General features: G+C 35.3%; 1 protein-coding gene across 1 annotated transcript in view; it reads left to right on the top strand.

Moving 5' to 3' along the window:
* Nucleotides 1-24,384, top strand: part of AQR (aquarius intron-binding spliceosomal factor) — a 120,646-nt gene extending 96,262 nt beyond the window's left edge. Inside the window, exons 28-35 of the mRNA XM_012465267.3 lie at nt 1,980-2,051; nt 3,623-3,810; nt 4,487-4,658; nt 8,017-8,187; nt 11,350-11,435; nt 16,203-16,377; nt 19,141-19,254; nt 23,760-24,384. Of these exons, the coding sequence (XP_012320690.1) occupies nt 1,980-2,051; nt 3,623-3,810; nt 4,487-4,658; nt 8,017-8,187; nt 11,350-11,435; nt 16,203-16,377; nt 19,141-19,254; nt 23,760-24,095 (1,314 nt within the window). The 3' untranslated portion in view covers nt 24,096-24,384. The remainder of the gene's footprint in view (nt 1-1,979; nt 2,052-3,622; nt 3,811-4,486; nt 4,659-8,016; nt 8,188-11,349; nt 11,436-16,202; nt 16,378-19,140; nt 19,255-23,759) is intronic.

Here is a 24,384-nt window from a genome sequence, read left to right as displayed (position 1 = left end):
CAACTAAAGAACCATAGAACTGTAGGAATGGTGGCTGTAGAATTTAGGAATCCTTTGAAAGGTCACAAAGACTGGCTTCTAGCCTGGCTGACCTGCAGCATCAAATGCCAACCCAGCATGTAATATGTTAGTAGAGATTAGTAAGTGTTGAATGAATGAATGATCTGGCTAATAAATAAATGGAACAACTAGCTAAAGTGCTGGTAATTTTGCTTTGGAATTAAAATCTCCCTTTCTAAAAAGCAAAATCTATAAATATATTTTTGTAAGTGAAATTGTATTATATTTTCAGAATTGGTTTTCAGGAAGCTATCCTTTTAAGCTATCTCTTTTTGAGTTGCCCCTACTCTGTTTTGCATATTGGATCTGTTATCCTGAGAGTCCACACAGGGACTTGTTAAAAAATGTGACCGTTTGAATTCCTCCTTCTCTTCAGCTTCCCTAAAAATGACCTAATCATTATAAGAGGGAAATTTGGTATTATTATAGAGCTAAAGAAGAGACCATCCATATGCCTACGTCTTCAGGTAGTTTCAGTAACAGTCCAGAATTGAACCGTAACTTTAAAATAGAGAGTTAATCAAACATTCAGAGTAAATATGCTCTCCCCATCTATCACCTCCCTAGAAAATAAAACAATGGTAGAAAACTTTAAAAACAGAAAGCAACAGAGCTCTAATGTGTACTTAGATTCAAGAAGCAGATATTGTACCAAAACAAGAAGTAAGAAATCATACTAAGTAGTGATCAGAATTAGAAGTGAGGAGGAAAGACAAAACATGTTGAGAATATATCTAGATGAGAATTGGACAGATAGAAGAGCAGTAATTGTCAAAGAATGAAATTTTGTCATGTTTGAGAAAGACTTGATTTTTCATTTTTTTTAAACAGATGTGTAATACCTAAGACTGGGAACTGGGCTAGGGAAAAGATACAGACATTAGACAAATAAATATACAGAGAGAATTACAAATTGTGAAGGTCTGGAAGACAAAAGAACGGTACTTTGAGATTAGTTTTAGATTGGTAGGTCAGAGAAGGCCTAGATAAAATGTGTTTTAAGCTGATATTTTAAGGATGAGAAACAACCAAGTAGACTAAAAGTGAAGAGAAGAGGATGTGCAAAGGGGCTGCAGCAGGAAAGGTTTTGCCATTTCAGAGAAACTGAAATAGGTCATTGTGGTTGAAGCGTAGTAGTAAGGAGAAAGATAAAGTTCAAGAGGAAGTCAGGGGCTAGATTGAATATAGGTTCTTGGTAATACTTCCTTGCTGGCAATGTTACGGTTTTTTTTTCCCTAAAACAGTGGTATGAAGGATTTGAAACCAGGAGTTGTATAAATGCCTTAGAGGAGTCAAGATAGGAAGGGGAGGAACTAGTAAGGTGTTTGCTAGCAGTAGTCATAGTGATGGCTTGGATTTTTAGAGTGGTAATGCTGGTAGAAGTAAAGAAAAATCAATAGACTCAAGAGTTTTGAAAGTGAAATTGACATGCTCTGGTGATGGATTGCATGCCCAGGAGTGAGACTGAAGTGGATTGTTGTGATGAGTAGGATTCATAAAGGAAACAAAATTATCCCCAAATGCTACCTAGAGTAAGAGTTACCACAGGGAATGACCTCAAATATAATTATAAATTGATTCTTTCTGATGTAGAAATGAAAAGCTAAATCGAAAAGAACCAAATTGACATTGCAATTCAAGAAATGATATACACGATCTCTTCAATGTAAAGTTGCATACTTAGGAGGCTTTCTTGAAATCAAATACTTGAATTGGAAATGCAGAGGCATAATGATAAATAGTACCATGAAGTTTCTGTTTGAATAATTTGTATGTTGTTATTTTTATCTGTCTGAATAATTTGTATGTTGTTGTTTTTATCTGAAATTATTTGGGTTCTTTTGGATGATTATGTTTGTCATGGTAGTTGTTTGGCTTTTAAGCTGTCTTTATGACAAGCTTTCCTCTTTCTTTCTCAGTATGACAACATTTTAATGGAAGAAGCTGCTCAGATACTGGAGATAGAAACTTTTATCCCTCTTCTTCTACAGGTAAGAAATATTAAGAAATATAAGATCTGAGGCAAAGAAAATCGAGTTCTAAGAATGCTGAGGACAACATCAGAAAGCTGTACAGTTTGGGTGTGCTCATTGCCATAGTTAAATATTTTCCTTAACTTTATTGTGTTTGATTTTCTATTTTAAGCCTGTAAACTTTTTTTGATCCATTCACTGGCTATTTCATAGTTATTTTGCTTCCAGAAGTTCTATTTTAAAATTCAGTTTATTTCTGTAGTTTTGAAAAGATTCACTAATTTTAATCAAAATTACATTGTTCAATTTGGTGGGGAGAGGAGCTGTTTCTTAATTTCTTTTGTTATATTTGTTTGTAGAGTTATTTTTTGATATTCACTGACTGAATTGCTGTTCTTTATGCCTAAGTTTTTGAGCTAAATGGTGCTATTTAAGAATGTTTTTTACTGTACAATATTCTTTACTATTGAAGCATTAAAAAGAAATGTGGAATTCCCAACTTAAGGATAGAGACCACTCTAATATGCAGATAAATTGAGTTCCAAAAGTTGTTTTTATAAGTCAAACTACTTGGAACTTGGAATGTATTCTATCGGGATGTGTTTCAAGGAACAAGGCGACACATAGAGTACAAAATCAAAGTAGTAGTGTAGAAAATTAAAGAAGGTAATGTTTAACTGCTTTGGTGGGTTCAGAATTGGTCCTCAGCTGCTTGTGAAACATGTTTATTTCTCATCTTTCCATTTCTCTTCTTGGGCTTCTCTTTCTTTCTGTATACTCTTTTTTTTTTTTTTTTTTTTTTTTTCGGTGACATGGAATATGGAGGAGGGAAACAAGTTTATTTTTTAAGATGTTGTGCTTATGAGACATCTGTGTGGGTTTGCCAGGGATCAGACGAATTGCTGCTTTCAGAATGAAATGCTATTTTTCTAGTCACTTTTTGTTGCAAATGACACAAATCCAATTCAAACTAAATTAAACCAAATCAAAGAATTTATTGACCTTTGCAAATGGTCATAGCTGGATTCAGAGATCTAGTCATTGTCGTTAGAACTTTCTCATCTCTCCTTGCTTCTGTTTGGCTTTGATTTCAGAGAGGTTTTTCCATAAGGCAATCAGTAAGAGTGCAACTGACAGCCTTAGTTCTACATACTTTTGATTCTTGACGAAGAGAACATACCTTTTATCAGTACCTCTGTCAGATTAACTTAGTTTGTCATGACCCAGTCATGTTACCAGGGCATGAAATACTCAGGTTGTCCAGTCCTTGATCAGATTCCCATCTGAGGTGCCAGTGCCCAGGTAAAGCTCCATGACTGACTATCCCAAGAGAACTATTAAAATAGGGTAATTCCATGCTTGCCTTCTAAATCCCTCCATTCTCCCTCACCCACTGTCACCCAAAAGCAATGATATCCATAATTGGTTTACAAATTGTTCTATAAATTTGCCAGACTCCTCTTTGTGGAGCTGGTAAAGATTGGTAGTTTGTAAGATAAGGAAGCCTTTTGATGAAGAGTGAGTCTCTTGGGTAATATATTGGGGACTATAGGATAATATTTTGCTATTTCTTTATTTTTTATTTCTAGAATCCTCAGGATGGATTTAGCCGACTGAAACGATGGATTATGATTGGTGATCATCACCAGTTACCTCCAGTTATTAAGAACATGGCCTTTCAAAAGTACTCAAACATGGAGCAGTCTCTCTTCACTCGCTTTGTCCGCGTTGGAGTTCCGACTGTGGACCTTGATGCTCAAGGGAGAGCCAGAGCAAGGTAAAGGAAACGGAAAAAAAATCATTTCTACTTAAGGACATTTGTTCCATGATCCAAGTATTTGTGAATAGCTTTTGTATAGACTGTTAGCATTCCCGGCTATCCAGGAACTTGACTATCCACAAATCCCAAAGGACTTTTGTTGACTTCTGCAGGAGATATGAATAGACCAAATAATTTATTTTCTTCATTTCATTCATTAAGATTAACTTAAGTAACTTATAATCTAAAGGCTTCTTTTCATTGTCCCTTCCCCTTTGTTCATGTCCCCAAAAGATAATACAGTTAATATAATTTTGAAATCTAAAGAAAAAATGAACAAGAGGAGAACACACCAATTCTTACTTTATAAAAGATACATGCCCCATCTCAGAGTTACCCCCAGTTGTCCTCAATTTTTAGTCTCCCTTGATTTTTTAATTTAAGGAATAAAGATAGCATTTACCTCAGAGAGTGTAATAAAACTATCGTTTTTGTAGTACCTTCAATCTTCTGACCCTTGGTTACCTAAAATAGGGAAGCTAAGGGTGGAAAAGCATTATTGTTTAAAAGATGAACAAAAATGGCTAACATGAAAATTTAAAAGAAGTGCAGAAACAGAGAAACTTTATGTATATGAAATGGGATTTTATACTGCTAATGTTTTCTGTTTGTGGGGGGATTTGTCTTTGGAAAGCTTGTGCAACCTCTACAACTGGCGATACAAGAATCTGGGGAATTTACCCCATGTGCAGCTCTTGCCAGAGTTTAGTACAGCAAATGCTGGCTTACTGTATGACTTCCAGCTCATTAATGTTGAAGATTTTCAAGGAGTGGGAGAATCTGAACCTAATCCTTACTTCTATCAGGTAAGAAAAAAGCTTTTACATTTATTTTGCATTTGCTGGCTGACATATGCATAAATCAGTGATACTTAACCATTTGGCCATTGAGAAAAGTAAAGTTAGAACTCCACCTTACACACAGCATACGAAAAATCAATTTCAGATTGATTAAAAAATTCATGGACTATAAACAAACTATAAACAAACTGGAAACTACTAGAAAATATTGATAAATATATAGTGTTGGAGTGAGAAAGGTCTTCCTAAGCTTGTTACAAAAGCAGAAATCATAAAAATGCTGATGGGAGAAAAAATTTATTTTCAATGTTTAAAATTTATTTCAACGTTTAATAAGTTGAATTCTGAATATACATATAGAACTCAATTACTTTTTTTTTAAAATCAAGACTAATAGAAAACTGTGAATATGCAATTCATATTTTATAACAAATAAAAATCACATTTTTAACCTCTTTAATAATGCTCAGTGTTAAGGTAGGTTTGGGGAAATTTTATTCTCATACAATGCTAGTAGGAAAATAATTTGGTGGATAAATTGTCACTGTGTATTAAAAGCAATGTTCTTACTTCTAGGAATTTATCCTTAAAAAATAACTGGGCCAGTTTGCAGACTTGTATGTTTAATTTTCATTACTGCATATTATTTTAGAAATGAGAAACAACCTAAATATCTGTCAGTAGGGATTAATTGCATTATTATCTATTCCATATAAAAGAAAAACTAGATAGCCACTAAGAATGATAACATTGTAAGTGTTTACTAACAGAAAGAATGTTCATGCTATATTATGTGGGAAAAAATTGCAAAGTATATCTATAGTATCTCATTTTATTTTGTTTTATTTTTTATTTCATTTTACTTTTTTTTTTTTTGAGATGGAGTCTTGCTCTGTCACCAGGCTGGATTGCAGTGGCACGATCTTGGCTCACTGCAGCCTCTGCCTGCTGGGTTCGAGTGATTCTTCTCCTGCCTCAGCCTCCCAGGTAGCTGGGACTACAGGCTCGAGCCACCATGCTCTGCTAATTTTTCTATTTTTAGTAGAGACAGGGTTTCACCATGTTGGCCAGGATGGTCTTGATCTCTTGACCTCGTGATCCACCCACTTTAGCCTCCCAAAGTACTGGGATTACAGGCGTGAGCCACCACACCTGGCAGTATCTCATTTTATTTTAAAATAGAAATATGTGCAGATAATCCATACAAAATAATCTGGCAGTATATACATCAAAATATAGTGTTTGGTTGATAGCATTTGGGGTTAAGTTTTTCTTTTTTCTCTCTCTTTACAGCAAAATATCCAATATAGGTTGTGACCTAAATTAGAGATTATGAGTTATTCATGAAAAAGCATCATATATCATCAGCTTAAATGTATATGTGTACATATAACTCATGCAGATCTTATTTTCCCTCCAAATATTTGATTATATTAAATCAAGTTACTATATTTGTGTACTTTTTGCCTGAGAACAGATGTGACCTTTAAATGATAACTTTAAAAATATTAGAAAACATCAGTAATCAACTGATGTTTTCATTACATGGTGGTTTTTGGAATTTCTCCTCTGAGTTAGTTTCATTGCCTGAGTCATACTGTAGTATTGATTGAAACATTTTTATCCAGATTGGTTACCTATTTTTCTTATTCATTAAGCCTTACTCTGGGTGAGTTTTTAGCGTTTCAAGAAATATATTTTCAGATGATGATTTACCACTTTTTTTTTTGGAGACAGAGTCTCACTCTGTCGCCAGGTGGCAGGCTGGAGTGCAGTGGCACAATCTCGGCTCACTGCAACCTCCGCCTCCCAGGTTCAAGCAATTCTCCTGCCTCAGCCTCCCTAGTAGCTGGGACTACAGGCACACACCACCACGCCCAGCTAATTTTTGGATTTGCCACTATTAAATATATTTCTGAAGTGTTAAAAACATTATCCCCTAAAATAAGAATATTGTGCATTTAAGTGATAACTTTTGAAGAATTCGTGTCTGAGAGGGAAAGACTAGGTGGATAAATGAATAAAAGTCACTAATTTGAAGGGAACTCGACATATTTGGAGTGAGTTCTAAAATATTTGGTCACAATACAGTTCATGTTGTTTTATTGTTAATGCTTCATGTCTAACCTTTGGGCAAAGTACCAAATTGGGCAATGTTAAATAACTAGAAAACTTAAATGAAAGATGTAAGTAATGCAGGCTGTGTCAGAAAGAACCATAATATAAATGATATTTCGAGAAGTCTTCCAGTAATTTTTCTGTTGCCTTTGCATAAAATGCAGCTTCCTTTTTTAAAAAATATTGTGCTTATATTCTTATTTTACTTTCTTCTTTCATTTAGTACTTTGGATTTAGTCTCTACTGAACTGGACCAAACAGCTTTATGTATTATTCTTCACCTTTAAGTTGAATAAGCCTTAGTTTTAAGTGCCTTCCTAGTCTCTAATTTAATAGTAAACCAGACTGACCAATTTGAGGTCACATCCTCATCCCACCTAAAGTGATCTAGTAGAAGTGACAACCGTCATTCAGAGAACAGAAACAAAGCACACAAAAAACATTGTGCAAAATTGTTTTTTGTATGCTTTGTTTCTGTTCTCTGAGTGACGGTTGTGCAAAAAGAAAAGCATTGTGCAAAAATTGAGTCAACTATAATACTGCTAGGTGTATATGCTATTAAACTGGATATCGTACTGGCTTCTTAGTTACTTTATTCCTTTATAGTTTTGTGTCTGTATGTAACTATAGTTGCAATACATTGTATAGAATTTTTTTTTTTTTTTTGAGATGAGATCTCACTTTGTCACCAGGCTAGATTGCAGAGGTGTAATTGCAGCTGGCTGCAACCTCCACCTCCTGGACTCAAGCGATCCCCCCACCTCAGCCTCCTGAGTAGCTGAGACTACAGGCATGGACTACCACGCCCAGCTCATTGTTGTATTTTTAGTACATGTTGTCTAGACTGGTCTCGAACTCCTGGCCTCAAGTGATCTGTCTTCCTTGGCTTCCCAAAGTGCTGGGATTACAAATGTGAGCTACCATGCCTGGCCAGAATATTATTGATCTATATTGTGATTGTTGTGGTCTTAGGAATATTAAGCCTTTAAGTTGGCAAGTTTTATTTTATGATTGTTCCATGTATTGCAAATATATTGCAAATGTAAAAGTTTTCATGTATCAGTGTTAATGTAGCATAAGATTATCCCTCAGTTTTGTGAAAGATATTCACTTATCCAAGTTACTGAGTCTTCACTTCTTGTGGTGTGCAAAGTGAACAAATTGTGCTTATCTAGATGAGATATTTTCTCTATAAAATTGAAACAAAAGCAAATAAATGCACAATCTGATTATGTTTGCATTACAGAATCTTGGAGAGGCAGAATATGTAGTAGCACTTTTTATGTACATGTGTTTACTTGGTTACCCTGCTGACAGAATCAGTATTCTAACAACATACAATGGCCAAAAGCATCTTATTCGAGACATCATCAATAGACGATGTGGAAACAATCCATTGATTGGAAGACCAAACAAGGTACTTTTATAATTATAATGTGTTCTCTTATTCATCATTTTGGCAAGATAGAAAGGTTTATATTGTTCTACTTTGTCTCTTTGCTATCTCTTTTTAAGATATTTGAGAAAATGAAATAATGGGAACTATAAATAATTCTCTGACAGTCCTATCTGTCAGTCTTGCTGGTTTGCCGTGACCATCTATCTCAGTTACAGCACACAAGATGTTTACTGATGGTAACAGAAATAAATGTTTCTGAAACTTTTTGTTCATAAAATGATATATAACAAAATTACATTATAATTTGTGTACTGTTACTAGGAGTATGTTTGTTTTGCTTTGTAGAGGTATAATTTAGACTGCTTTTTATTGTATGTAGGAGAGGTTTTCTTGGGAATAAGGGAAGATGGTAAAATGTATTCAGACCTTGGAATGTTAAAAAACATTTTTTATGTTTTTATATAATGAAAAGTGATGCATAATATCAAATAAAATGATGTTCATTTTATTAATGATGGGTTGAATAAATTAGAAAATAACATAAAGATTATACTAATGATAAAGTTAGGACTTTGGTTGTGAACATGGCTATGTAAAGCTCACCTTTTTTGGAAATTATGCAAAAGTAACGGAAAATGAGAGAAAGGGGACAAACTCTTATTTTTATAGACTATCTGGACAGTAGCAGAATAAAAGAAGGCCTTTTGTTAAGAAAACCATCCAGCCTTCAGAAAACAGCTTTGCTCACCCCATCTTAACATCTCACACGTAGCTAATCTAAGAAACTTATTTATTCAGTGACGGATAGTATGAAGAGAACTAGCACAAGCTCAATTTATAGGAAAAAAAGTGAAGAGCAACAAAACATGGATAGGATACATGCTCCAGAAAACATGTTGGCCTGGAAAAGATGAAATTTTCAAATACACATTTTACTGTAAATTGGAAAATACCTAATGAAGTAACCATTTCTTTGAGGAAAAGCTATAAAGCAGAGAAATGTAAGAACTCAGAAAGAGATGAAATGTAAGCTGGAAGAAAGTAAAATCAGAGGAATGAAAACAAAATCAAAAGGAATACAGAGAAGAATAGACACTGCAGAATACTTGATAAGGAATAGAGTGAAACGGAGAAACTAATAATTTTGCAAGTTTAGAAATAGAAGGACCTCAACATTGGAGACATTTTATGGAAAACCTTACTTAAATAATAAGGAAAGTTACTGTCTCTCATAACAAGATGGAAATAGGGTTGGTTCCAAGGTTGGGTTACAGAGTAGCTCAGTGATGTTATTCTGCCCTGCCAATGTCAGTATGTGAGCCCAGTTCTCCACATGATCAGGGTGGCAACAGAATTTGCAGGTAATATCCACACATAATAATGAGGAACTTATATCCAGAATATATGAACTCCTGTGAAAGTTATTATGAAATAAGGCAGCCCAATACAAAATGGGCAAATGACTTGAACAGACATTTCACGCAGGAAGACCTACAGGTAACCAATACAATGTGAAAAAGTGCTTACCATCATTAGTTGTCAAAGAAGCAGAAATTAAAACTACAATGATATACCACTACCTACCCAAAAGAATGAGTAAAATGATAAAGATTGACATTATGGCAAGTGTTGGCAAGGATGAAGAACAACTCAAACTCTAGAACTGGAACATTGCTGGTGAATGTATAAAGTGGGATAGCAATTTTGGAAAAGTTTGATCGTTTCTTATAAAGTGTGCGCTTTTACTGTACATCTCAGCAATTTCCCTCCTGCATCTTTATTCAAGAGCGATGAAAACATGTCCACAAAAATATTTGTACATGAATATTTATTGCAACTTTATGCAAAATAGCTTCAAACTAGAAACAGGCCAAATTTTCATGAACAGGTGAATGAATAAACAAACTGTTGTATATTCATTCGGTGGAGGAATACTCAAAATAAAAAGGTATGAATTTCTTGTGCACACACAAGAATTATCTCAAAAACATGCATTAATATATCTCAGAAACATTATGCTGATTGAAAGAAACAAGACACAAAAGAGTATATCCTTTTGATGCTATTTTTATGTAATTCTAGAACTGGCAAAAAATAATCTATAGTGACAAAGTAGATCAGTGATTGCCTGGGGCTGGGGGATGCAGATTTGAACAAAATGGGGCCTGAGGTGATGGACATTTTTATTGTGGTGGTGGTCACATGGGAAAATGTATTGTCAAAATTCATCAAATTGTACACTTGAACACATTTTATTGTGTATAAACTATGCCTCCATGTAGTTGACTTAAAAAATGTTTTGTAAACTTCCTAAAGATAGAGAGACCATAAATTGCAGTTTCTGCAGTGTAAGCAATAAAATTTTTGTTGAATTGATGAAAAGATAAACGCCTGAGTTGCCAGTATTAGTGACTAAAACCTTTCTGAACTTCCCTATTTGTACATACACTTTTTCTTTTGTTTTTTCTTTCTTTCTTTCTTTCTTTTTAAAAAAAAGAAACAGGGTCTCATTCTGTTACGCAGACTGGAATGTAGTGTCACGATCTCAGCTCACTGCAACTTCCATCTCCTGGGCTCAAGCAATCCTCCCAACTCAGCCTTCTGAGTAGCTGGAACTACAGTCACACCACCATGCGTTTCACCATGTTGCCCAGACTGGTGTTTAACTCCTGGGCTCCGGTGATCTGCCCACCTTGGCTTCCTATGTACATATATTTTCAAAATGAACAGAAAGTACTATGAGGATTATTTGGTTTTTTTCTTTGATAGAGGAATGCTGTAGACATGTACTGGTGTTATGTTAAATAATAAGCATGCTAAGTTATATTGCTGAGCATCAAACTGGGATACCAGTTAATAAGCTAGACAGTCCCTGCTCTCATGAAGTTTGCAGTGTAATGGGGAAGACTGTTAATTCCAAAAATAGTTACTTAGTTATCAGCAAAAGTAAAGACAAATGCTGTAAGTGTGAGTAACATAAGGATGTAGTTTAATCTGGTTAGTATGGTTTATTTAATAATGTTCCTTAACTTGTTCTTGAAATTCCAAGCCTATGATTATGTTTCTTTTGGGATTTATTATTTTAAGGGTAAGATGTTTGTCTCTAGCACATTATTTAAATGACCTCTAGAGTCTTTTGACTTTTGAAAATGCACCATATTTTCCATTTTTTATTTCTAGGTGACAACTGTTGATAGATTTCAAGGTCAACAGAATGATTATATTCTTCTTTCTCTGGTACGAACCAGGGCAGTGGGTCATCTGAGGTATGTAGGAAAAAACTTTCATAATAGTTAGCAAACTTTTCTATCTACTTTAATTTTGAAATTCTGTGGCTAAGTGTTCTAAATATTTTTATAGTTTAAACTATAGTTACTATGACAACTTTTGCTGCTTTTTGTTGGAATGTAACATCAGATTCCTTGTAGTAACCGTTGTCATTGCTGCTGAATTTTTGTACTCTTCAATGTTTTAGTGATTTTAAATTTTACTCTTTAGTAACACTCAGAGATAGCATTTTATCATAAAATCTTAATCTGTCCTGTATCTGTTAGAAACTTAATATCAGAAATTAAAGGAGATAAAGAAGTAAAAAGTCTTAAGAATAAATTTTCATTGTATAATACGGTTTCTCATTTTTTCTCATACACAGTCTTTCAGCTTCAGTGTTAGAGGACAAAGGAGCCGTTTGTTCTCCCTGGATTAGGAATTGTCAAAACAAACAATAATCTATTTTTATCATTTATTGTGATATATTTATGTGCTAGAGATTTATGGAAATAATATCTTCTTATTACAAAGCCTCCGTTTAGTTTTATATAAAGCTTCATCTCATATGACTTACTAACACAACTAAGGAGACTTTATTTTATTATTTTATTGGATAGACATAAAAAGAAAATTCTCAATGCTCTTATAATGTTGTCATTGAGATCTATTTGGAGCTTAACCCAGTGACCAGGTTCATGAGGTTGATAACTTTTATAAAAGAGTAATTAAAGATGTAATATTTTAAGAAATTGTTTCACATTCTAAAATAATTTGCTTTTGTGTATTAAGTGTCAAGCAAATATTTAGAGACTTAATTATTCTAAAAAGCAATTCCTTCTTCTCCTTGAGATTTATAACTGCCATCTGAACGGGCTATCACTATGGTTTACGTAATTAACATCTCAAAAACTTACAATATGAATATATGAATTCTCCTCCCTACGTTTTTTCTTAACTCTGGTACTTGGTCTTCAAATTCCAGTGACTTTAGTCCTATGCTGTTCTTTGCCTAATTTTTCTGTAAACTTAGGAAAAAATAAAGGTTTTGATAATAAAATGCTTATAAATGAAGGGTTAAAATAAAACCTGATTTCGGTATTGTCTTGCATATCAAAATTTTCTAGCAAAAATACCTATATTCCAATAAGTTACATTTATTTGTTTTTGCCAAAATTTTCCTTTTAAACTCCAACTTCTTAATCAGGGATAGTATTGGTGGTGGTTATGCATAGAGGGGATATGTCAATTTAACTATTATTTATGATTCCAGTTACCCAGGTAGCTTAGCCTAGGTATCTTAGCTAGAATTTTATCAAACTTTTAATAAAAGTTTTTGATTTGTAGAAAGCTAATCTTTCATATCCTTCCTTTTATATATAGGTAAGAAACTGTTTCTGTTTCAGGATAATAAGGAAACCTACTTCCTGCCATGTTTTATTTTTTAATAACCTTATTGAGATGTAATTCGCATACCATACAATTTATCTATTTAAAGTGTGCAATTCAATGATTTTTTTGTATATTAAGTTTTGCAGTTATCTCCACGATCAATTTTAGAACATTTTCATCACTTTAGCAAGAAACCCTGTACTTAGCAATAATTTCCCTCCCCTCTCCCCTAAAACCTTGGCAACCACTAATTTACTTTCTATCTCTGTAGATTTGCCCATTTTGGACACTTAATATAAATGGAATCATATAATATTTGGTCTTTTGTTACTGACTTCTTTCACTTAACATACGTTCAAGGTTCATTGTTGTAGGATGTATCAGTACTTCTTTCCTTTTCATTGCTGAATAGTATTCCATTGTCTGGCTATGTCACATTTTATTTATCCATTCATCAATTGGACATTCCATGGTTTCCACTTTGTGGCTACTGGAATGAATAATGCTGCTATGAATATGCATATGCAATTTTAATGTGAACACTTCTTTTTCTTTCACTTGGGTATAGACTTAAGAGTAGGATTTCTGGGTCATATGGTAACTGTATTTAGCATTTTAGGGAACTGTTAGACTGTTTTTCAAGTGCCTGCTTTATTTCTTTTGCTCACACCTTTTTTCAGCCAGGATGGACTAATTGGGTGATTGGGTTGGAGCCAATTGCAGTTCCACAGGCCTGTTTTAGGACAATGTGGAGCTATTTAGAAGCCAGAGTAGTGGGACAGTTCTGGTCCCTTTTCCAGCATTCATTGTTCTTGTACTAAACTGATTTGGACAGCCTAGCTACCAATAGAGATGTGTGTAACCTGTTCTGAGCCAAGAATGAGGCTGCAGCTTTCCTCTGTTTTTTCCTCATAGGGGTTCTATCAGAGTGTTGGCATTGTTGTTTAACAGTGCTTTTTCTCTCCAGCCATTTTCTGGGGACTAAGAAAGAAATTAGTAGTCAATCTTGCCCTGTTTTCAAGACATAACTCCAAGGAACTCTGCCTACTCACATTACCATCCTTTGTTTTTTTGCCTGGTCATTTGTTATGTTCATAGTGTTTGGTCATTCATTTAACAAACATTTTCGTATCCGTCTACTGTCTGTCAGTGGGCTACGTTCTTAATATATGGTAATAGATGTAACATTCATGATCTCTGCCCTTGTGGCATTTAGGGTCTAGTGGCAGATTCATTAATATACCTTTGAAAGATACCTACATTTGAATCTGCAGAAAATTTTTAGTTCAAATCTCTTCATGTACAACAGAGATCACACTTACAAAAGCCACTTTATTGCACTATAGCACTGAAGGCTGGGGAGTTGTTTTCTCAGAGTAACCATACAGTGGTCATTGCAATAGTGCTGTATCTGTGCTCTCTCTGGAGATAGGGGCTTCTGATGTGAGGGGGTTTATAGTGGTTACTATGAAAATCACTAACCTGCTTCCATCACTAACCCTTTTTCCCCCAACAACATTAAATTTCATCATAATTTTCTTTATAATATTTCTTTGAGAACTTATGCTAAGTATTTCTAGCAGTATCCCTTCAGTTACCAGTGTTGGAACCACCCAACTGTAGTATGAGCCCTTGGGGTTCTAAGGAAACGTGGCAAAAATAATAATTTGGCTTACAGTAACCTAGAAAATAATATTTCCTTTATGAATCCAGTGTGTCACAAATGTAGAGATTCCTCAAAGTTCCCGTAAAGGAGTATTTCTTTTCCTTCTACCTAAATGAACGTGTATTAATTTTGTTTGTTGCTGGGGGAAGGGTACCTATCCCCACTCTGTCCCCTCACACACATACATCTAAAACAAGAATATAAGTAATAGTATATGCTGATGTCACACTGTACCTCCTAATAAAGGAAACTAGATTATTTTAAGACCATAGATTAGTTCGTAAAACACCATAGAAAGTGAGGCTGAATTAGGCTGGGCACAGTGGCTCACGCCTGTAATCCTAGCACTTTGGGAGGCCGAGGTGGGCTGATCACCTGAGGTCTTGCATTCAAGACCAGCCTGGTCAACATGATAAAATCCTGTCTCTACTAAAAATAAAAAAAAATTAGTTGGGTGTGGTGGCAGGTGTCTGTAATTTCAGTGGCTTGAGAGGCTGAGGCAAGAGAATTACTTGAACCTGTGAGTCGGAGGTTGCAGTGAGCTAAGATTATGCCCCTGCACTCCAGCCTGGGTGACAAGAGTGGGACTCTGTCTCAAAATAAAAGAAAAAAAGAAAATGAGGCTGAATTACAGATACTCCCCAAATATCTTGGATTATGCAAAGAAAAGTTATTAGATAAATATTCCAATTCCTGGTTCTCTCTGTCTTTCTGAATATTACAGAGAATACTCTATTTCACTCTTTCATACTTTATTTCAGAGATTGGAGGTGATTCTCCCAGGCTTTATTATTATTTATGAAAGTCTTCTCTTTTGCTGAGTACTCAAAAATTTAAATAGCCATCTGAAAACATCTCAAGTAAAAAAACTATCCTCTGCATTTGAAACCAAAATTATCTTTTCTCACTAAGTTTATCTTAATATAGAGGTGAAATTACATTAGCCCTCTTTTATACATTTATTTGATTCAAACCTATTGTAAAGAAACTTAGGTTCTTTTAAAAAAAAGAGAGATTAAAGAAAAATGACATTGTTCGTCAGATAGCCATCTTACATGTATAGTTTGATCATTCAGTTTAACTGTTTTCACTGTTTATATGAACATTGAGTACCTATTATAGGCCAGGCATTGCATCTAAATACTAGAATAAATACATAAATAAGACATGTTATAGGCTAACTGTCCTTTATCTGAAGTTTCAGATTTTGAATCTTCACATTAGGGATGCTCAACTTGTATACTGTATTTCCATATGTACTCATTATTGTAAATAAGAATAAAACAGTGTGATAAGAGTTATCTAGGAAGTAAAATTTTACCTTGGTGGAGCCTGGGATTTTGGTAGGTGAAGTGGAAGAAGAACTAGTTAAGATTGACTCAGTGACAGTGATATAGTAAACTGGTAACTGACAATTGAACTATACTGTAATACTAATATATTACTTAGACCTTTTAAGTAAGTGCATTGGTTATTTTGTGATCCTCCCCCGCAAAAAACCAATAAGAGGTTAGTAATGAAACCTTAACTTTTACTTGGTTTATTAGTCACGTAATATTGATTAACTTCTGTTAAGTTTTTAATAAGCTTAACTTTTTATTGCCATGGCTTAACAAGACTATCTAGTGAAATATGTGAAAAAAAAAAAAAAGCTGCATAAATGTTAATAATCTTGAAGTGTGCTAATTATTTTGTTTATTTCCCAAAGGGATGTCCGTCGCTTGGTAGTGGCCATGTCTAGAGCCAGACTTGGACTTTATATCTTTGCCAGAGTATCCCTCTTCCAAAACTGTTTTGAACTGACTCCAGCTTTCAGTCAGCTCACGGCTCGCCCCCTTCATTTGCATATAATTCCAACAGAACCTTTCCCAACCACTAGAAAGGTAGGACTTCTTTCTTCATTTTATAGAACAGCATTCCTTGGAGTGGGAAATTGGGATTTTCTTATAGTTGACCACATTAGCTTGGAGCATTATTATACATAATTCACTTACTGGTTTAGAGTATGTTGCACTGAGGAACTGAGTTAGATTTTCTGTATAAAAATAGTATCAGTAGGGCTCAGTGGCTTATGCCTGTAATCCCAGCACTTTGGGAGTTCGAAGTAAGAGGATCGCGTGAGCCCAGGAGTTTGAGACGAGCCTGGACAACATAGTGAGACCTCGTCTCTATAAAAAAAATAAATAAATAAATATTAAAAATAATAATTCAGCCAACATTTATTTATCTACCTGTATTAGGCAGTTAGTTCTTTACATACATTGCCTCATTTTCATCTCAGTAACAACAGCCTGTTACATTATTAGATTATTTTATTAACCCCATTTTACAAATGCAGAAACTTAGGGTGAGAGAAGTTAAATAGTTTGACCATGCATCTAGCATAGAGGATCCAAGATCTGAAAAGCCAGGAGGTCCTTTTGAATAACATCTCCCAGAGTTCATGTTATTTATCATTATACTATACTGTTTGTCTTCAGCTTTGTAAGGAGAACTTAACTACTTATTGAAAATAGAGCAATAAATGGTTGAGTTCTTAAGAAGCTTACATTCTGGGGAAATGAGGGAGGAGAGAGCACATATATTTAATGAAAAGATAGAGAAGTACTACTCTCTCTTATCCCCTCTTCTTTCTCCCCTTTTTCTAGCACCTTTCCTCCATAGGTAACTAGTCTCTTTAGTTTCTCTTTTATACTTATATTCCTTTTCTATAAAGGAGAAGATATATATTTATTTTTATATTATTGTCTTTCTTGCACAAAGGTTATTATACTATAGACTTTTGGGCTTTGCTTTTTTATTTAATGAATTGTCCTAGGGGATCCATTGGATTTTAAATAAAATTATTTTAGATGTTCATGGTATGCGTCTTCCCACCACCTCTCTAAAAAAAAAATTAAATCTGTGTGTTTATTAATAATGAGTACTTTTTTAAAACCTGCATTTTTATTTACCTACTTATTTTTAAAGAAATGCTGCTGTGGAGAAGTAGCAGGAAAATGGTGGAGAGAGATCATGGGTGGTAGGGTCACATAAAGCCTCCAGTGTCAGGCTCAAGTCTAGACACAATCCTATTATGTCTGAGTTTCTCAATCTTTTGCGCGCTATTAAACAGGCAAATTCCTGACAAGAGGTCTGGGACAGAGCCTAGGTGTCATCATGTGTAACAAGCTCTCTAGGTGATTTCTGTGTAAGGGCTACATGTCACACCTGAAGAAATCTGGAGTGCAGGTTAGACAATATCACTAAACAGAAGGCTTGAAAACCCATTTTTTAGGTAACACTCGTAAGTTCAAGGCCCTGGGGAGGTTAGGGCTGAGAACATCCCCCCATCTTCTGCTCAAGAGATAATGAGGGGCAGGGAGTGCTGCATCTCAAGGAAACGCAGCTCTTGGCAAGACTCCAGAAAATAAAGCAAGCAAACAAAAAGTTTTCCATGTTTTGAAGAGAGTATTTCCTAGTCAAAATAGCATGGCAGTATTTGTACATATGAGTTTGGACCACTGCGGAAAGTGATCATTAATCAAAAGAATACCTGCTTAGATGGAGTGTACCATCCTGCTTACTTCTGAGAAATGCTGTTTAATTTACTAAATTATTTCTAGCTTCATGCTCCTTAAATAATTTGTGACTTTAAAATTGAACCCTCTTTTGGGGGGTATGTTTTTTACCTTAATGGTTTTCAAAATTGTTCCTGCCATAAGAAAGGATAAGACTTCATAAACATTTTATTAATAACTATAAATAGGACAGTTGTTAATCTCTGTTTTAGGGTGGTTTAAAAAGAAATGCAAATTTTGTATTTTCTTGATTGGCTTTACAACCTTACCTACACTAATAGAGAAGTGTTTCTCAGATTGTTGTCAGAAGCTACAAAAGAATCAGCTCATTCCACCCAGACCTTCTGAATCTATAGGGTCTAGAGCCTAGGTACCTGCAATTAAACAGTCTACCCCAGACGGTTCTAATAGACACCAAAATTTTAAAAAGAATGTTTGAATATTCACCCTCATGACTCATAGTCTGTATATTCACTAAAAGCAAATATTAACTTCTTATTTTTTAGAAAAATATAAGTAGGATGAAGAGTGTTAATTTTTTTTTCTGAATTACCTTGTGAACTGTCTTTGGAGCATACACAGTATTAGAAACTGCTGCTTTACACCATGTTGATTTTCCTCTCTATTCAAATAATTACTTTTCTCTTACTGATTCTTTTATATTGATTGTAGACTAAAACCCATACTTCATTTACCAGCCCAAGATTGTATTAAAAGCTACTGACTCTTAGCTTTTCTAGTGACTTTTCTAAATTTCAATGGAATCACTATTCTTCATGAAGTTTACTTTTAAGAAGTTTACTTTTTTTTTTTAATTATCTTTTTTTAATGGGAGTCGCATGGCCGGCGGGCAGAGCGCACTGACCTGGGCTCCTTTTTTGTTAATTCTATTTAAAAATCTATTTTTTAAAACATTTATGAAGTCTTTATTAGACTCTTCACACTTGCGTTTTATGTCCTCTTACTGTTAGGTCTTCCAGACCCTAATAGTGCTTTTTCATAAGATTAAAAAATGGGCTTATGTTGAAGTGTTACCTTCTTGGGTTGTTTGACCAGAAATTTAACATTCTTTTTTCCTTCTTATAGAATGGAGAGAGACCATCTCATGAAGTACAAATAATAAAAAATATGCCCCAGATGGCAAACTTTGTATACAACATGTACATGCATTTGATACAGACTACACATCATTATCATCAGGTGAGTTTCTCAAAACTGACTTTTATTTTTCTTGCTGTAGAAATGATTTCCTTTTTTTCAGAATAAATTTTTAAAGTACCTAATTCCTTGTGGGAAATGAACTAAAGTAGGCTGTTATTATTTATATGACATTCGTATTTTTTAAAGCATCTTTATATAGGTAGAATTCATACATATGATAAAGTTCACAAACTTAAAGTGTACAATTTTATATGTTCTGGCATCGGTATTTACTTGTGGAGCCATCAGCACAGTCAAGATAAAGAACATATCCATTATCCCCAAGAGTTTTGCTTTGTGCTTGTTTGTAATCCCTCCTTTTTGTCTTTCACTAGTCCCCTTTTTACCTTCCCAGGCAGCCAAGGATCTGCTTTCTGTCATGATAGGTTTCTTTCCATTTTCTAGATATTTATATAAATGGAATCATACAGTATTTTTTTTTAAATTTGTCTGCTATTGCTTATACAAGCCTTTGCACTTTATCTTGGGTAGATACCTAAGAGTGCAATGTCTGGATTATATGTTAAAGATATGTTTAACTTTCTAAGAAACTGCCAACCAGTTTTTCAAAGTGGTGTACCACTTTACATTCCCACCAGCAGTTTGAGAGTTTTAGTTGCTATACATCTCATCCTTACTTGATATGGTAGGTCTGTTTTAAATTTTGGCAGTTCTAATATATATACAGTGGTCTCAATGTGGTTTTAATTTTCATTTCCCTAAGGACTAACGATGTTGAGTAACTTTTCATGTGGACATTTGCCATCTGTATATCTTTAGGGATATGTCTCTTCTGGTTTCCTGCTCATTTTTCTTTTTTTTTATTTGGTTGTATGATTTCAAGAGGTTTTTGTTTTTTTTTTAATTGACATGGTGTCTTGCTTTGTCGCCAGGCTGGAGTGCAATGGCGCAATCTCAGCTCACTGCGATCTTTACCTCCCAAATTCAAGCAATTCTCCTGCCTCAGCCTCTAAGTAGCTGGAATTACAGGAGCACGCCACCACACCCAGCTAATTTTTATATTTTTAGTAGAGGTGGGGTTTCACCACATGGGCGAGGATGGTCTCGATCTCCTGACCTCGTGATCCGCCCACCTCAGCCTCCCAAAGTGCTGGGATTACAGGCGTGAGGCACTATGCCTCGCCTCAAGAGGTTTTTATTTATTCTGGTAACAAGTCCTTTATCAGATATGTATTTTACAAATATTTTCTCCCACTCTGGCTTATTTATTTTGTAAATGTCTTAGTAAAAGTTTTAAATTTTGATGAAGTTCAGTATATCAAATTGTTCTTTGATGGTTCATGCTTTTTATGTCCTAAAAATACTCAGCCTAACTCAGAGTTAAAAGGTTTTTTCTAGAAGTTGTATAGTTTTAGGTTGGATACTTAGGTATGATACATTTTGAGTTAATTTTTTATGTGATACAAGTAGAATTTATTCATTTGCCTGTGGATATCCAGTTGTTTCAGCACCATTTCCCTAATCAGTTATTGTTTTCTTTGTTGAATTGCTTGTTATCTTAGTCAGAATATCAACTGACCATATATGTGAGAGTCTAATTCTGAGCTTTCTATTCTATTCCCTTGTTTTGTGTATCTGTCCCTTTGCCATGACCGCACTACCTTGATTACAGTATCTTTGCAGTCAATCTGGAAATTAGATAACATAAGTCCTTTAGCTTCGTTCTTCTTTTTCGAAATTGTTTTAGCTATCCTAGTTCCTTCGCTTTTCTATATACATTTTAGAATCAGCAGGTCAGTTTCTACCCCCAAATAGCATGCTATGGTTTTTAAAAGTATATTTTGAAGGGTAGGATTGTTTAGGATCCATTTGGGACAATTAACATCTTCACAATATTGAGTCTTCCTTTCCATGAATAAGATCTCTCATTTATTTAGATCATCATTGAAGTCTCATCATGGTTTTGTAGTTCTCAGCATACAAACTTTACACATATTTTGTTAACATTTTGCTCAGTAGTTTTTTTTTTGTTGTTTTTGGCTGCTATTGTGCATAGTAGTTTTTTTTGTTGTTGTTGTACTCTAGGTTCTGGGGAACACGTGCAGATCATGCAGGGTTGTTGCACAGGTACATACATGGCAGGGTGATTTGCTGCCTCCATCTCCCCATCATCTATATCTGGCATTTCTCCCTACGTTATCCTTCCCCACTCCATGATGTTCCTACCTTACCCCCCCACCACCAACTGACCCCAGTGTGGGATGCTCCCCTCCCTGTGTCCATATGTTTTCATTGTTCAACACCTCCCTATAAGTGAGAGTATGTGGTATTTGATTTTCTATACTTGTGTCAGTTTGCTAAGAATGATGGTTTCCAGCTTCATCCATGTCCCAACAAAGGACATGAACCCATCATTTTTTTATGGCTGCGTAGTATTCCATGGTATATATGTGCCACATTTTCTTTGTCCAGTCTATCATTGATGGGCATTTGGGTTGGTTCCAGGTCTTTGCTATTGTAAACAGTGCTGTGATGAACATACATGTGCATGTGTCTTTATAACAGAATGATTTATAATCATTTGGGCATATACCCAGTAATGGGATTGCTGGGTCCAATAGAATTTCTATTTCTAGATCCTTGAGGAATCGCCACACTGTCTTCCATAATGGTTGAACTAATTTACTCTCCCACCAACAGTGTAAAAGTGTTCCTGTTTCTCCACATCCTCTCCAGCATCTGTTGTCTCCAGATTTTTTAATGATTGCCATTCTAACTGGCATGAGATGATATCTCAATGTGGTTTTGATTTGCATTTCTCTAACAACCAGTGATGATGAGCATTTTTTCGTATGTTTCTTGGCCTCATATATGTTTTCTTTTGAAAAGTGTCTGTTCATATCCTTCGCCCACTTTTGAATGGGTTTGTTTGTTTGTCTGTTTCTTGTAAATCTGTTTTAGTTCTTTGTAGATTCTGGATATCCTTTGTCAGGTGGGTAGCTTGCAAAAATTTTTTCCCATTCTGTCGGTTGCCGGTTCACTCTAATGATTGTTTCTTTTGCTGTGCAGAAGCTCTGAAGTTTAATTAGATCCCATTTGTCTCTTTTGACTTTTGTTGCCATTGCTTTTGGTGTTTTGGTCATGAAGTCCTTGCCTATGCCTATGTCCTGAATGGTTTTGCCTAGGTTTTCTTCCAGGCTTTTTATGGTGTTAGGTCTTATGTTTAAGTCTTTAATCCATCTGGAGTTAATTTTAGTGTAAGGTGTCAGGAAGGGGTCCAGTTTCTTCTTTCTGCACATTGCTAGCCAGTTTTCCGAACACCATTTATTAAACAGGGAATCCTTTCCCCATTGCTTGTTTTTTTCAGGTTTGTCAAAGATCAGATGGTTGTAGATGTGTGGCATTGCTTCCAAGGCCTCTGTTCTGTTCCATTGGTCTATGTCTCTGTTTTGGTACCAGTACCAGTGCATGGTACTTTTTAAAATTTTTCAAGGCCAGGCGTGGTGGCTTACACCTGTAATCTCAGCACTTCACGAGACCAAGGCAGGTGGATCACCTGCTGGTAGTATATGTCTATAATCCCAGCTACTTGGGAGGCTGAGGCAGGAAAATTGCATGAACCCAGGAGACAGAGGTTGCAGTGAGCCAAGATCGCATCACTGTACTCCAACCTGGGCGACACAGCAAGACTTTGTCAGTCAATCAATCAGTCAGTCAGTCCATTCAGTTTCCATCATTGTAAGCAGAGTCCCTGATGAGAAAATCACTAGACTACCATGGGGCAAAGGGCAGACTAAGCACATAGAGTTGCTTTAGTTTTCGAGTTGAATGGGACAGAAACCTTGTTCCTTGCTGCTCCCTCCTCCCGTGGCTTTGTCTCAAGGCTGGGCTCCTCTTTACTCCCCGTAGGGCTCTTCTTTTTTTTTTTTTTTTTGGAGATGGAATCTTGCTCTGTTGCCCGGGCTGGAGGACAGTGGCTCAATCTCTGCTCAGTGTAACCTTCACCTGTCAGGTTCAAGCGATTATCCTGCCTCAGCCTCCTGAGTAGCTGGGATTACAGGTGCCCGCCACCACATTCAGCTAAATTTTGTATTTTTAGTAGAGACAGAGTTTCATCCTGTTGGCCAGGCTGGTCTCAAACTTCTGGTCCACCTGCATCAGCCTCCCAAAGTGCTGGGATTACTAGCATGAGCCACTGCACCCGGCTCACAGGGCTCTTTAATCAAAGTTGACTCTTGAGTTGGTTTTGTAATCAGTCCTAATCAGTCACTGTTTTTTGCAGAAATGTTTACAGCAAAGTCTGTTGCTTAAAAATATAATAGCTTTTCATGGTTGTTTTCCTCTCTGAAGATTTTATATGTATTTTGATCATCAATATATGACATCTCTGTAGGCATATTCCTAGACCATTGTCATCAGAGATGTTACATCTGTGATATAAAATGGCCAGCATTGTTTTGGAGAACTCTAGAATAATAATGTGAGAGCTTAGCTTTATAAACTGTTTTTCATATTGGTGTTGTCGTGTTTTTTTTTTTAATTAGACTTTATTGCAACTACCACCTGCTATGGTAGAAGAAGGTGAGGAAGTTCAAAGTCAGGAAACAGAATTGGAAACAGAAGAAGAGGCCATGACTGTTCAAGCTGGCATCATACCCAGTCCGACAGACACCAGCTGCAGTCAAGAAACTCCAGCCTTTCAAACTGACACCACTTCTGATCAGACTGAGATCACCCCCAGTGAGACAGGAGTCAGTTCCAATCCAGAAGCCATCTCTGCTTTATCTGAGACTACCACTACTGTGGCAGGAGCTGTACCTGCACCGGCAGAGGCTAACATGCCTCAGGATGCCACATCTGCCTCGGCAGAGACCGAGTAGCCAAACTATAGCCCTTCTAAAGAAGGACATGTCATTCAAAAAGTCTGAGTAAAGTTATTTTTTGTATTTTACATTTGCTTCTGCCATTTTACTGTCACTAATTAATGTTCAGTTCTTATATTTAACTGATTTTGGTGTATTTAATATATTTTTAAAAATTATATGTGTACTAACAATTCTAGTTTCATTTGTTCAATCAGAAGAGCAAATAACCATTCCTTTGATGTTTTGATCACTAAATGAATATATTTGTAATCATATCTACATTAAAATAATTTTCTATAGAATA

This window comes from Aotus nancymaae, unplaced genomic scaffold (genome assembly GCF_030222135.1).
Source record: "Aotus nancymaae isolate 86718 unplaced genomic scaffold, 86718_ANA_hifiasm-v0.15.2.pri h1tg000011l, whole genome shotgun sequence".
NCBI lineage: Eukaryota > Metazoa > Chordata > Mammalia > Primates > Aotidae > Aotus > Aotus nancymaae.
The sequence above is the reverse complement of the archived record's forward strand: the minus strand, read 5'-3'. Positions and strand labels throughout refer to the sequence as shown.